The sequence below is a fragment of the Dendrobates tinctorius genome, unplaced genomic scaffold (assembly GCF_039654945.1).
Source record: "Dendrobates tinctorius isolate UK_male_01 unplaced genomic scaffold, ASM3965494v1 ptg000062l, whole genome shotgun sequence".
NCBI lineage: Eukaryota > Metazoa > Chordata > Amphibia > Anura > Dendrobatidae > Dendrobates > Dendrobates tinctorius.
In genome coordinates, this window is record NW_027361730.1 from 16,358,131 (window position 1) to 16,372,347 (window position 14,217).

Below are 14,217 nucleotides of genomic sequence, written 5' to 3' on the forward strand. Positions count from 1 at the left end.
CATGTTTATGCTTGGATGTGACGGTTAGTTTTTGATATTTGTATTCATTTACTTTCTGACTGAGCACTCCACCTGTTAGCCGCAGGCCTTTTTAATCAAGGCAGGGCCACTTCCGCTCCACAGAGATATAGACTTCAGTCTAAACAGAGGATTTTTCATAGGTTCCCATTCAGATGTAGACTTCAGTCTTAGTGAGGATTGGCATAGGCAGGCACCTGGAAAGCGAGAAATGCCTTAACGTTGGCTTCCAGGTACACATAACTTGGCCGTTTTATGCGCTAAACTTTCTCAATTTTTCATATTTGTAATGCAAGTCATTTTTCATTTTTCACATTTGCATGTTATGGTGCTACAGTGTGCTTCCTTTTTTGCTTGCATGTATATGAGTTGGTGACTCCAGGTTAAGCACCTGTTCACACAATGTTTATGCTTGGATGTGATGGTCAGTTTTTGATATTTGTATTCATTTACTTTCTGACTGAGCACTCCACCTGTTAGCCGCAGGTGTTTTTATTCAAGGCAGGGCCACTTCCCCTCCACAGAGATATAGACTTCAGTCTAAACAGAGGATTTTTCTTGGAATCCCCAAGGCTTGCAGGACAAACCTCTGTATTTCACACTTCCTCCACAGCTTCTGTCTCCTCCATCTCCTCCAAGGCCTCCACCTGAGCCCTCAACGTCTGCCTTAATGAGACACGTATTCCAACTGTGTAGAGCGAATCCCCTCCACCTCCGTACTGTGTAGCCAGGGCTCACCACAATCAGGCAGTGTTAAAACTGATATGCCTTGGAGATCGCAGTCATACAGCTTGTAACGGGGTCTACCCAAGCTGGGGTACCTCTTTCAGTACCACCCCGTGTTTTCGAAGGTCCGCTCTGCGTTGGCTGGAGTCTGAATGAATGACGCTGGCTGTAATTCCCTGTTTACATGGACGCATATAAAAGATCACTGCTTCTCCATGTATTTCCCGTCTGACAACACTTTACTCACAGGACACAGAATATATCACACAGATACAGAGGGCCGGCCAATAGAAAAGCGGCAGGCCAGACATGCATTACAAAATCCGCAGGTGGCCGGAGCCTGCCGATGTTTACTGTGGGAATTACAAAGGTGGGGGGAGGATGGACAAAAGGAGAATATCGTGTCCCCTCTGCCCAGGGGCGCAGCCTGTGGGCTGATGCATTAGGGACATGCAGCTCACATAGAACCTATTATACGTACATATAACTGCACAACATATTCTGGGTGCTGAATGGTTCTGTAACATGTAACACGGCTCCCCTTTTCAGCGATGTGATCGGCATACACAGTCTGATCCTCAACGGATCGGTTTGGGGATGACCGAAGTTTATGGGGTTGGTACAAGTTCCGTTTGTCGACTTAGTCCATCGGCGTTACTGTTTTGTTTGCCGGGTCTGTGGTGGATGGTGAAGTCCAGATGTTGTAGGGCTAAACTCCACCGCAGCAATCTGGCGTTGCCTCCGGAGACCCGATTAAGCCAGACTAGGGGATTATGGTCCGTTAGGAGGGAAAACTGTCGTCCATACAAATATGGTTGCAACTTCTTGAGTGCCCATACTACTGCCAGGCACTTCTTCTCGATGGCCGCAAAGCTTACTTCAAGGGGCAGTAGTTTCCGACTCAGGTAAGCTACCGGGTGTTCTTGGCCGTCCGGCCTGACTTGGCTCAGTACTGCCCCTAATCCAAACATAGAAGTGTCTGTGTGAACCAGGAAACATTTAGTTGGATCATGTGCGGCCAATACAGGGGTATTGGTGAGGGCGTCCTTTAGTTAGCGGAAGGCTTCCTCACACTCTGAGGTCCAGGTTACTTGGCGGGGTTGGTTCTTACGGGTCAAATCAGTGAGGGGCTTGGCTACGCTGCTGTAATTGGGAACGAATTTCCTGTAATACCCCGCTGTCCCTAGAAACGCCATGACCTGGGTTTTAGTGCGTGGGATGGGCCATTTGGCTATGGCCTCAATCTTGGCTGGTTCTGGTCGCTGTTTCCCACATCCCACCCAATGCCCTAAATACTGAACCTCTGCTTTGCCCACGTGACACTTGTTTGGGTTCAGGGTGACTCCGGCCTGGTGGATCCTGTCCAATACTGTCTCTAGGTGATTTAGATGCTCTTCCCATGTCGCACTGTAGATGGCGATGTCGTCCAGGTAGGCACAAGCATAGTCCTGGAGACCATCCAGAAGCCGGTCAGCCAGCCTTTGGAAGGTCGCCGGGGCATTCTTCATCCCGAATGACATAACTCGAAACTGGAATAAGCCGAACAGGGTGACAAATGCCGACTTGGGAATAGCGTCAGGACTAAGGGGAATCTGCCAGTAGCCTTTGCATAGATCGATGGTGGTCAAATAATTTGCCCCCGCCAGCCGGTCTATCAACTCATCCACATGCGGCATGGGGTATGCATCCGTCACTGTTTTCTAATTGAGCTTATGATAGTCTACACAAAACCGTGTAGTCCCATCCTTCTTGGGCACTAACACTATGGGGGATGCCCAGGGACTATCTGACTCTTCAATGACCCCTAAACGCAACATCTCTTGTATCTCTTGTCGCATCCCCTCTCCGTACAGACTCAGGGACGCGGAAGGGGTTTTGTCGCAGGGGGGTCTGATCCTGGGTCTCAACCTTGTGTTGTGCCAGGCGAGTGTACCCCGGTCTCTCTGAAAACATCCTCTGTCGCAGCCTCAACAATGCCTCCACCTGCTGTCTCTCCCGGGGGCCTAGGTCTTCACCCAAGTGTACCTGGTCCCATGTTTTAGACTGAGTCCTTTCCCCTAAGACATCCGGCAAGGGAAGTCCGGCTAAATCCTCTGCTTCAGGTGCACAGGTGGCCACTACCTCTTCAGGGCGCTCCCGGTAGGGCTTCAGCATATTCACGTGGAACATGCGGATAACCCTGGGGTCGTCACAATTGGCGACATTATAGGTTGTGTCGGCTATTTTCCCCACTACCTGGTAGGGCCCCTGCCATGCAGCTTGAAACTTATTCTGCTTAGTGGGCTCTAACACCAGGACCTTCTGTCCTATTTCCAAAGTGCGCTCTCTGGCCCTCCGATCGTACCATATGCGCTTGCGCCGCTGGGTCGCCTGCATGTTCTCACGTACAGCCTGAGTCAGCTCCTGGAGGCGGTCCTGGAATTCCAGCACATTGGGTACAATAGGTTCCCCTTCTATGAGGCCCTCCCCTTCCCAGTGTTGTAGCACTAAGTCTAGGGGTCCCCTTACCCATCTCCCGTATACCAGCTCGAACGGGGAGAACCCCGTGGATTCTTGGGGCACCTCCCGATAGGCAAACAGGAGGTGTGGCAAAAATTTCTCCCAGTCCCTGTAGGTTCTGGTAAAAGTCCCAATGAGCTGTTTTAATGTCCCGTTAAAGCGTTCACACAACCCATTGGTTTGCGGGTGGTACGGGGCACTTCTAATGGACTTTATGCTGCACAGCTTCCACAGTTGGTTGGTCACCTCTGCTGTAAACTGGGTACCCTGGTCCGAGATAATCTCCCGGGGAAATCCAACCCGTGAGAACACCTGGAGCAGGGCGGCCGCCACCGTCTCTGCCAGTATGTTAGGTAACGCAACCGCCTCTGGATACCGTGTGGCATAATCTACCACTGTCAATATATACTTTTTCCCGGACGGACTGGGTTTGGCTAACGGCCCTATCAGATCGACCACTACTCGGCTAAATGGTTCCTCCACAATGGGGAGGGGGCGTAATTTGGCCTTGCATCGATCCCCCCTCTTGCCAATGCGCTGACAACTGTCACAGGTCTGGCAGTACTGACGAACATCATAGGTTACCCCCGGCCAAAAGAAGTTTTGTGTCAGACGATGCCTGGTGCGACTGACGCCGAAGTGCCCGGCCAAGGGTATATCATGAGAGATTCGCAGTAGCTCCTGCCTATACTTCTTGGGAACTGCCAGCTGTCGTTTTATTGTGGGGCTCGTCCCTGTGTGGTGCTGATCTGAGATCCGGTAGAGGAGTCCCTGCTTCCATACAAACTGTTCCCCTTCCAGTACTCCTCTCCCCTCCTGTGCCTTCCCACGATATCCCTCTAATGAAGGATCCTCAAGTAACTCCCTCTTAAATTCATCTGGGGTGGCCCAAGAAATGTGTCTGGCTATGGGAATACGTGCAGGGCTGGGATGTCTTACCTGGGCCTCCTCTGAGTGTGATTCTGTCTCCGCAGCTCGAGCTTGTCTCCGGGTGGTCACAGGATAGGTCTCAGCCAGAGGGGCCACCGAGAATGCAGACAACATGGGCCCCAAGTCATTTCCCAGCAAGACGTCTGCAGGCAAAACCTTCATCAAGCCGACCTCAACAAGGCCATCCCCGACTCCCCAGTTCAGGTGAATCCTGGCAGTGGGTAGTCGATGTATAGCTCCCCCTGCTACACGGACTGCCACTGTCTGGTCCGTCTTCTCTTGGTCCCTGACGAGATGAGGCTTCACAAGGGTCAAAGTTGCCCCGGAATCTCTTAGTCCCTGCATACGTTTCCCATTAACCCACACGACCTGTCGATGCTGTTGTCGATTATCTGCCCGGGCTGCCTGCACGGGGTCTGCTTCATGCAGCACTTCCTCCATCTCTTCCACCCCTTGGTTAGTTGTGGCCCCCAATGTCGGGTCAGCTTCACCTTGGTAGAAGTGTACAGCAGCCCGGCTGAAGGTAGCTGTTCCCGCCTTTGGCCACTGGGTATGCTGAGTCTGGTTGGGGCATTGTCTTTGCAGGTGGCCCAGCTGACGGCAGGTGTGGCATCGCACCCCAGGGGGACTGTGGTAGGCCGGGTTTCTAGCTGGTCCCCCTACAATCTTCGGTGGTTCGGGGCCCTCCAGGTCCATGGGCAGGCCCCTAGTGACCACCTTTGATGCAGAGAACTGCGGCCTCCTGGCATCATGATGTTCATCGGCCAGACAGGCGGCTTCCTCAAGAGTCGTTGGCCGCCTGTCCCGAAGCCATTCCTGTGTCTCGGGGTTTAGTCCATTAAAGAATCGTTCTAACAGGAAGAGCTGGAGGACATCCTCCTTAGTGGTTGCTTGGCTCCCTTGCACCCACTGTAGCAGTGACCGCCGTAATTTACAGGCCCATTCAGCGTGGGTATGGGTTACGCGTTTTATAAGTCCACGGAACTTTTGGCGGTAGGCCTCTGGTGTCAGCGCATACCGGGCCAAGATCACTTCTTTGATCCGCTCATAGTCCATACAGTCCTCATCAGGTACCATGCGATAGGCGTCCGCTGCCCAGCTTGTCAGCTTGCTGGCCAGAATCTGAACCCGTTCCTCCGGCTTCACTTGATGAAGGGCACACTGCCGCTCAAAGTCCTGCAGAAAGCCGTCAATGTCTTCCTCTGCCTCCCCCAACTGTCGGAACTTTTTGTGGCTTACTGTTGAAGGTATGTTGTCGAAGGCCAGAGCTCCCCCTGCTCGCTGGCTCTCCTCTCTCCACTCTGCCATCTCCATCTTTGCCAGCTCCACTTTGGTCCGCTCTGTCATCTCCATCTTGGTTATCTCTATCCTGGTCCACTCGGCCATCTTTTCCTTCAGATCAGTACGCACATCAGCCATCACCTCTCGTATGATCTCTACTGCAGGGTTTAGGCCATAGGACACCAGTCTGTTCTTTACCTCCCTCTGGAATTCGGTCTCCTCCACGTTCACTTTGGGGGGGCGCTGCACTGTCATGTTCCATGATGGCTGCTATCAAATCCGCTTTTGTTTTGTTGCTGGCGATCAACCCTCGGGCTTCCACCAGATCTTTTAATGTAGTCCTCTTTAACTTCTGGTAGTTATTTTCCATTCATTCCTTTCCTCCTGTCGAAGGGGTATCAAATACCACTGTCTGCCACCAGTGTAACCGGGTCTACCCAAGCTGGGGTACCTCTTTCAGTACCACCCCGTGTTTTCGGAGGTCCACTCTGCGTTGGCTGGAGTCTGAATGAATGACGCTGGCTGTAATTCCCTGTTTACATCGGCGCATATAAAAGATCACTGCTTCTCCATGTATTTCCAGTCTGACAACACTTTACTCACAGGACACAGAATATGTCACACAGATACAGAGGGCCAGCCAATAGAAAAGCGGCAGGCCAGACATGCATTACAAAAGCCGCAGGTGGCCGGAGCCTGCCGATGTTTACTGTGGGAATTACAAAGGTGGGGGGAGGACGGACAAAAGGAGAATATCATGTCCCCTCTGCCCAGGGGCGCAGCCTGTGGGCTGATGCATTAGGGACATGCATCTCACATAGAACCTATTATACGTACATATAACTGCACAACATATTCTGGGTGCTGAGTGGTTCTGTAACACGTAACACAGCTGAAGGGTTGTGGACAGCTCTCCAGGCAGATTTTGAGCAAGGGCTGTCTCCGCTGAACCTGGATCCAGGGAAGGTTGTGTCTGATAACGATGCGACCTGGTGGTAGCCCTACGCCAAGGCAAGCTCATACACTAGCCCTGCATGGCTCATGTCCTTAACCTGGTGGTACAGCGATTTCTCCACCACTATCCTGGCTTGGGTGAGCTAAGGCAGAAAGCACAGAAGCTGTGTATTCACCTTCGCCATTCGCACCCCTCGGGTCATCGACTTGCATCAATACAGAGGTCTTTCTCAATGCCAGTTAACATGATATGCAATCTGCCGACACGTGGAATTCCACTATGCACATGTTGCAGCGACTGTGGCAGTAGCAACGATCCCTGATGCAGTACATCATGTCATATAGCCTGGGCCAACACAGTACGGACATGGGGCATGTCACATTTACGGAGAGGGCACAGATTAAGGACCTTTGCACAGTTTCAAAATGATTACTGAAATGGTTAGCGCTGATGATGCTGTCATCAGCATCACTTTTCCGGTCACCTACATGCTGGAGCTGACTTTAAATAGCCTACGGGAAGAGGTGGTGGTCTCAGAGGAAGAGGAGGAAGCAGAAGAGGATGTGGAACTTTTATGTCTAAAAGTTCCAGGCTGTCATCACACAGGTGGATGCCAAGGGAGGGTGGATTAATGCGATCAAGGAGGGCTGGTGATACCAGTCAAACTGTTAGTGAAGGTGGTGCAAGAGTCGAGGAACAAATGGAGGAGGAAGAGGTGTTAGGCGAGCAACTGTCAGGAGATGAAGAGGATAATCATCCCCTCTCTGTTGTTCGTGGTTGGCAGGAGGGGATGGAGGAAACAAGCATCAGTGTTACCCAGCTATCAACATAGCATGAGCTTGGACCTAATGTAAGAGCCCGACATATTAGTGCCTTCTTGCTGCAACATGATCCTTGTATAGTTATGATTTGGAATAATGCTGATTACTGGGTCGACACTCTGTTAGATCCACATTATAATAGTAAATTTTGCCAGATGCTTCCCACCCTGGAAAGGTACCCACGAATGCTGGAGTATTTAAACACACTTTTACACAACCTTAAGAGAGGTTTTCCCCAAGACAGCAGTGAGGCACACAGTATGCATCGCAGCTCTAGACTTCCAACCAACGGCACGTCAATTCGTCAATGCCAAAACATTAGCAGCAGCAGAGTAAGTGTCAGAAGCTATTTCTTTGAGTCGTTTGACACATTTTTTAGACCAGCTCGTGCACCAGCACAACACAGTCCAAGTCTGATACGTGGTGAATGACTGGAGAGGATGGTGCAGAAGTATCTAGATCTCAATATCAATACCATCCATCCGGGAGGGGTTGGACTATTTTACATTTTGTTCTTCAAAAATGGATGAGGGGCCTGAGCTCACCAGTCACACCGTGGAGATTTTATCATGTCCGGTAGCCAGCATTCTCTCAGAACTTGTCTTCAGCGCTGCTGGTGGTATCCTGACAGATAAGCGCAGCCGGCTGTCCCCTGAAAGTGTAGACCACCTAACTTTCATCAAGATGGTCATGGATCTCAGTCATGGATCTCCAAGGACTTTTGCACCCCAATCGCACACTGTACAGACTAGGTGGTTATGTAGTTTTTAGTGTGTTGCATTGATCTCATGTAATTGCAGTCTGTGATATCTTTAGTAGGGCTTATGTGCCTGCTGTTGCTGCTGCTGAAGATGTTAACACTAATTTGTGGAAATGTGAACACTTCTGGTTGGATCTCCATCTAGTGGGTTGGCTGTAGTGGAAGAGGTGTCGGTACCTACAATATTTTACTATTTCTACTCTGGTAAAATTGATGCCACTTTGGTGGTGTCTGCCCCTAATTATTTTAAATTTGATGATTCCTGATTACGTCTCCATCTCCTGGGTTGGCTGTAGTGGAAGACATGTTGGTCCCTATTATACTATTTCTACTCTGGTGAAATTGATGCCACTTTTGTGAGACCTGCCACTAATTTTTGGAAATGTGTACATTCCTGGTTGGGTCTCTCCATCTGCTGGGTTGGCTGTAGTGAAAGAGATGTCACTCCTCATTATACTTTCTCCTCTATTGAATTTGATGCCACTTAGGTGGTGTCTACCACTAATTTTTGTAAATTTGTAGACTCCTGGATCATAGAATCATAGAATCGTAGAGTTGGAAGGGACCTCCTGGGCCATCTGGTCCAACCCCCTGCTCAAAGCAGGATTCGCTAAATCATCCCAGTCAGATGTCTGTCCAGCCTCTGTTTGAAGACTTCCATTGAAGGAGAACTCACCACTTCTCGTGGCAGCCTTTTCCACTCATTGATCACTCTAACTGTCAAAAAGTTTTTTCTAATATCTAATCTGTGTCTCCTCCCATTCAGTTTCATCCCATTACTTCTAGTCTTTCCTTGTGCAAATGAGAATAAAGTTGATCCTTCTACAGTGTGACAGCCCTTTAGATATTTGTAGACAGCTGTTAAGTCTCCTCTCAGTCTTCTCTTTTGCAAACTAAACATTCCTAAATCCTGCAACCTTTCCTCATAAGACAGGGTTTGCAGACCGTTCACCATTCTGGTCGCTCTTTTCTGAACTTGCTCCAGTTTGTTGATGTCTTTTTTAAAATGTGGTGCCCAAAACTGGACACAATATTCCAGATGAGGTCTGACCAAAGAGGAGTAGAGTGAAATAATGACTTCACGTGATCTAGACTGTATGCTTCTGTTAATACATCCTAGAATTGCATTTGCCTTTTTTGCTGCTGCATCACACTGTTGACTCATATTCAGTCTGTGATCTATTAGTATACCCAAGTCTTTTTCACATGTGCTGTCACTTAGCCCTATTCCTCCCATTCTGTATATGCTTTTTTCATTTTTATTGCCCAGATGTAGTACTTTGCATTTCTCCCTGTTAAAAACCATTCTGTTAGTTGCTGCCCACTTCTCCAGTTTATTTATATCTTTTTGAATCCTCTCTCTCTCTTCTCTAGTATTAGCTATCCCTCCTAGCTTTGTGTCATCAGCAAATTTAATCAGTTTACCCTCAATTCCTTCATCTAAATCGTTGATAAAGATGTTGAACAATACAGGGCCCAAGACAGAGCCCTGTGGTACCCCACTTGAGACATTCTTCCAACTGGATGTGCAGCCATTTACGACCACTCTTTGGGTCCGATCACTAAGCCAGTTATGAATCCACCTAACAGTTGCCTTGTCCATTCCATACTTAGTCATTTTTTCAATAAGGGTTGTATGAGAGACTTTGTCAAATGCTTTGCTGAAGTCAAGATATACTATATCTACAGCATTTCCTTGATCCACCCAATCAGTGATTCCGTCAGAGAAGGAAATTAAGTTAGTCTGACATGACTTATTAGTTACAAACCCATGCTGACTCTGTTTAATCACTTCATTCTTATCCAGGTACTGACATACATGACATCTCCTTCATGTGTGTTGCCTGTAGCAGTAGGCTTCCGAGACCGGCAGGCCTCCACTTTCTTTAAGTCAACTTCCCGTGTTACTATCCTTACATTTTTCTGACAATACTAGTCTACAAAACTGATAGTTGTACCACCTGAGTGTGGCTGAGCATAAAAGTAGGTTGAGCTGTTGCATGTGGTATCAGGGCTCCCAGCACAGCAGGCCTACACCGATCCCTCTCCCACCTCGTTAATGTGAATTTCAATTCAAAGCTGTAAATGCTGGCCCAGACCCTGATACCTCATACATGTTTGATTACTGCCGTGCCATTCTAAAATTTGTACTGTGGGTCAATTCAGGCCACTTTTCTGGTGCCTGCCCCTAATTTGATATGTTTTGGCAGCTTTTGGGCCCATTTGAAGGTCTTGTGTATGTGTATGTTTTTGCCTCTCATTGACTCCAATGACGTTCGGCTATGTTTGGCAAATATTTGACGAATAAATCGGCGAATATTGCAAAATCGGCAATCTTAATCCAAATTGAACATTGATATATTCGCTCTAATTTCAATACAAAATAAAACAGTGTGTATTTTGTCAACCTATTTGACCAAGTCATATTTAAGAAAACTTGACATGGGCTTTTATTTTTGGAGAGATCTGCAGGATGGTAGTGGTGCGGGTCTCTCCTTCCAATCCGGGTTTTGCGATTGGTTCATGTCCATGATTCACATTTAAACTTTGAGTTGAGATTTCAGTGTGTCAGTGTGTTGTTTGCAAGCTTCTCATCAGGGAGCGCTGTGCAGTACAGGTCTGTGTGAAGACTGAGCATAGGCCAGAGAAAGCAACGCAATTGACGCACCATCAAGTGATATGGCGGTGTAGTCGCCCATGGCATCAAGTTTTGTTAGGATTGTATCGGATGACCTGGCTGTGATCCGGAGGATAACGTTTGTCTTTAATTTGTGAGTTTTGAAAATAAAGACTGTTAATTTGGACTAACCTGGGTCACCGACTCTTTACCGCACTGTGTGAACACCACTGCATTACACTTGGCATTCCGAAAATATGGAATATTACTGGCTCCTAGCTTGGATCAATATCGACAATGTAAGTCTATGGATCCATGAAGAAATCAGACTCATTTTCATGAACTGCTAAATAGAAAGTAGATAAACATTTTCTTTGTCTCTCAAGTGAGAAAAACTGATGTCACTCTGCTGAAACTCAGATGAAACTAGTCAAAAATAATGCCACTCACTCCGCTCTTCTCGTAATTAAAAAATACTGATGTCTAAATGAGCCCTTACTGAGAAACTACAAATTGAGACATACACAATTTAAGCAAATTCTGATTTTGAAATGTAAATGAAATGTTGTGTCAACACTGGAGGTCCAAAGAAAAGAAACATACCAAGTAAAATGATTGCAATGTATGACAATGTGATTAATTATATGTTGGAATTTTATGTTAACTTCCATTTAGGACACATTAGATCCGTTGTTAATAACTTTTTGTTATTCTATTGTTTCAGCTACAGGAGGGTTTTGGTTGGGATCCCTTCAAATATCTTTTCTCCAAGTACCAGACCATGTCCAAAGTCAGTAAAGATAACAAAGATAAGATGAATCTTTGGGCAAAGTTGTTCTCTCAAGCAGTCAATAAAAATCTGGCCCCATTTTTCCAAGTCTGGGGGTGGCCCATTGATGAAGCAACCAGAAATGAATTGACCACCCTGCCAGAATGGGAGAATGACCCAATGAAAAAATATATTGAGTGAATATAATTGTTATGTTAAAGAGGTTTTCCATTCGTGAAATTAGATAAAAAATTATATCCATAAAGTAAAGTATACTGACATCTGACAGGTGCAACCAAGCATTGACCACAGCGGCTTCATATATTGGTTTCTGTTGTGGTCAGTGATTTGCAATCTTTGTAACATGCCCATCTGTCTGAAACAGAACGTGCAAGCATGCTATTTTTAAGAATTTTAGATGGTTTAAGTAGTGGACAACCTCTTTATAGCAATATAAAGTTGTACGTTGCATGGTATGTATTCAATGATAGCTGAAAGAAGTTACATGGCTTATTGACTAAAGTGTCTAGATATCACTTTAATTAACTATTCTTCTAACAAAATCAGAGTATGAGCTTTCTATGTAGTTAATTAATGTGTTTTTAGTGGTGTTGCCCCTTATGGGATGTAATTGCTGATTTCTGTAATGATAGCTTACCACTTGCCAACTGTCTGATGACAATATAACCTAAAGATCAGATGCCAAAACTCTCTTACAACCCTGGACAATACAACTTTATTTTAGAATGGTTATAAAAAAAAAGACATATAAAATTAAGAAAGACACACCTTTTCTAGTTTACCCTAGTAATACACATAATACACATGCCTCAGCACTCAAATTGAACACCAAGAAGAAAAAGTCATGAGAATATGGAGATCACAGGATCGATAATCATGATAATGATCTGCAAATGATGAAAAAATGAAAACAACATTTTCAAACCTCTTGATTTATTCAGTATCGAGTAATAGCGACAGAAATACAAGAACTTACATGCCTTGGCATGCTATCAGTGAGGTTATTAACAGGCATTGAAGAAATTTTGTGCCATGCTAAATGCACTTGGGCATTTAAATTGTCTGTCATTACAGTTGACAGCAAATGACATCCAAGATGTGCTCACTGGAAGACAAGTCCAAAGACACTGCAGGACATGGTAACACCATGTGGTCTTGTGCAGTGATGTTGAAAAATAGCTCCTTGGACACTTTGGATAAATGTCCATACCACAGTGTTCACAATTGATCCATTTTGTATTCCAAGTAACATTCAATGTTACACACCAAGCCTAAGGTATTAAATAGTGTCTACACAAATCATCAGAAGGCGTTTGCACATGGTGCTAAGAGCCAGATGTCCATTCATGGAGTGTTTGATTGATCTCTTTGCGTCCTCTCACAAATTCTATCATGGTAAAGTGCAAAATGGCAGTAGAGGCTGGGATGTAGATCTATCCTATTCATCGATGAGTCCCTCTTTTGTATTAGTCGCAATGATAGGCGAAGATTATTTTTAAGACCACATTGGCAGAAGCCTTCACAAGGGAGCATCATCATGGTCGTACTCCTGCACTTATAGTGCGGGGTTACATAATAGACAGTAACCAGACCCCTCTGGTTTTAATTCCACGTACACTAGAGCCAGTGCTGTAGACATATCTCCAAAGTGCCCTATCAGCCGTTTTTCAGCATGAGAACACGAGGTTGCAAGTTGATTGTGCTATTGCGAGCACCCTGCATGAATTAAATGTGCTGCAATGGCCTGCAAGCTTGTTTCCCATTGTGCACATCTGGGATGTCATTGCTCAACAATTGCAAAGGAAGTTGCCTGCAGTGGATTTTGATCTGTGTGCACAAGTGCATTCAATGTGGCAGAACTTTTCTCAGACAACAAATAATAATAACATGTCAAGGTGGGTAAGTGCATGTGCTTCCTTGTGTGACACTTACTCTCGATACTTATTAAACTATGTGTTGAAATTGTGTTTCCATGTTTTCATCACATGCCTATCATTAACATGTCTATCAATCCTATAATATCCATTATTCCACAATTTTTTCTTCTTGTTTCTACAATTTTAATACTGAGGAGTGTATTTATTTAATTTAAAAATGGTTAAAAAAAACAAAAAACAAAAGTGATTTGGAAAATATATAATAGAATAAACAATGTTCTATCCACCAAACTTGTATATTGGTAAAATGAAGATGCTTAACTTTTTCTGGCATGAGAAAATTCTTCCTATTGTGGCATGTTTATCATGAAATGCATACTATTGAGGAAGGAAAACAACTATACATATAGAATAGATTGTTCATTGACTGCTACAATACTTATACTTTTTACTGTTTTAAAACTGTTTTCAAACTTATTGCTTTGTCAAACATTTGCAATAAAGCCTTTCAAAGCTTTAAACTGTTTTTATGCTTCCTGCAAGAGCAATGTTGTTATTTTCTTGTCCTTTAGGTACTTTTCTGACTACTATCATACTACACTTGGGGAGGTTTATAAAATCTGACTCCCACATGATCAAATTGCATTGCAGACACTAGAGTTGAGCGACTTTAGTCAGATCGGGTTTCATGAAACAAAATTTGTTTCAGATGAAACTGGTCCGACAAGTGTCCGTTAAGGACACTGTTCTGAGAGGTGTACTGTTTTCCCTCCCTGTAGATCTCACAATTTATGAGGGACCACATGTTCTCTATGGGGTTCAGATCAGGTGAACAAGGGGGCCATGTCATTGTTTTTTCTTCTTTTAGGCCTTTAATGGCCAGCCACACTGTGGAGTATTTGGATGCATGTGATGGAGCATTGTCCTGCATGAAAATCATGTT

General features: G+C 45.7%; 1 protein-coding gene across 2 annotated transcripts in view; it reads left to right on the forward strand.

Moving 5' to 3' along the window:
* LOC141092951 (TRPM8 channel-associated factor homolog) overlaps positions 1-13,795 on the forward strand; it is a 109,385-nt gene extending 95,590 nt beyond the window's left edge. For both annotated transcript variants that reach the window (XM_073579328.1, XM_073579327.1), the window contains exon 8: positions 11,332-13,795. In XM_073579328.1, coding sequence (XP_073435429.1) covers positions 11,332-11,577 — 246 coding nt within the window. In that variant the 3' untranslated portion in view covers positions 11,578-13,795. The remainder of the gene's footprint in view (positions 1-11,331) is intronic.
* Positions 13,796-14,217: the final 422 nt, after the last annotated feature.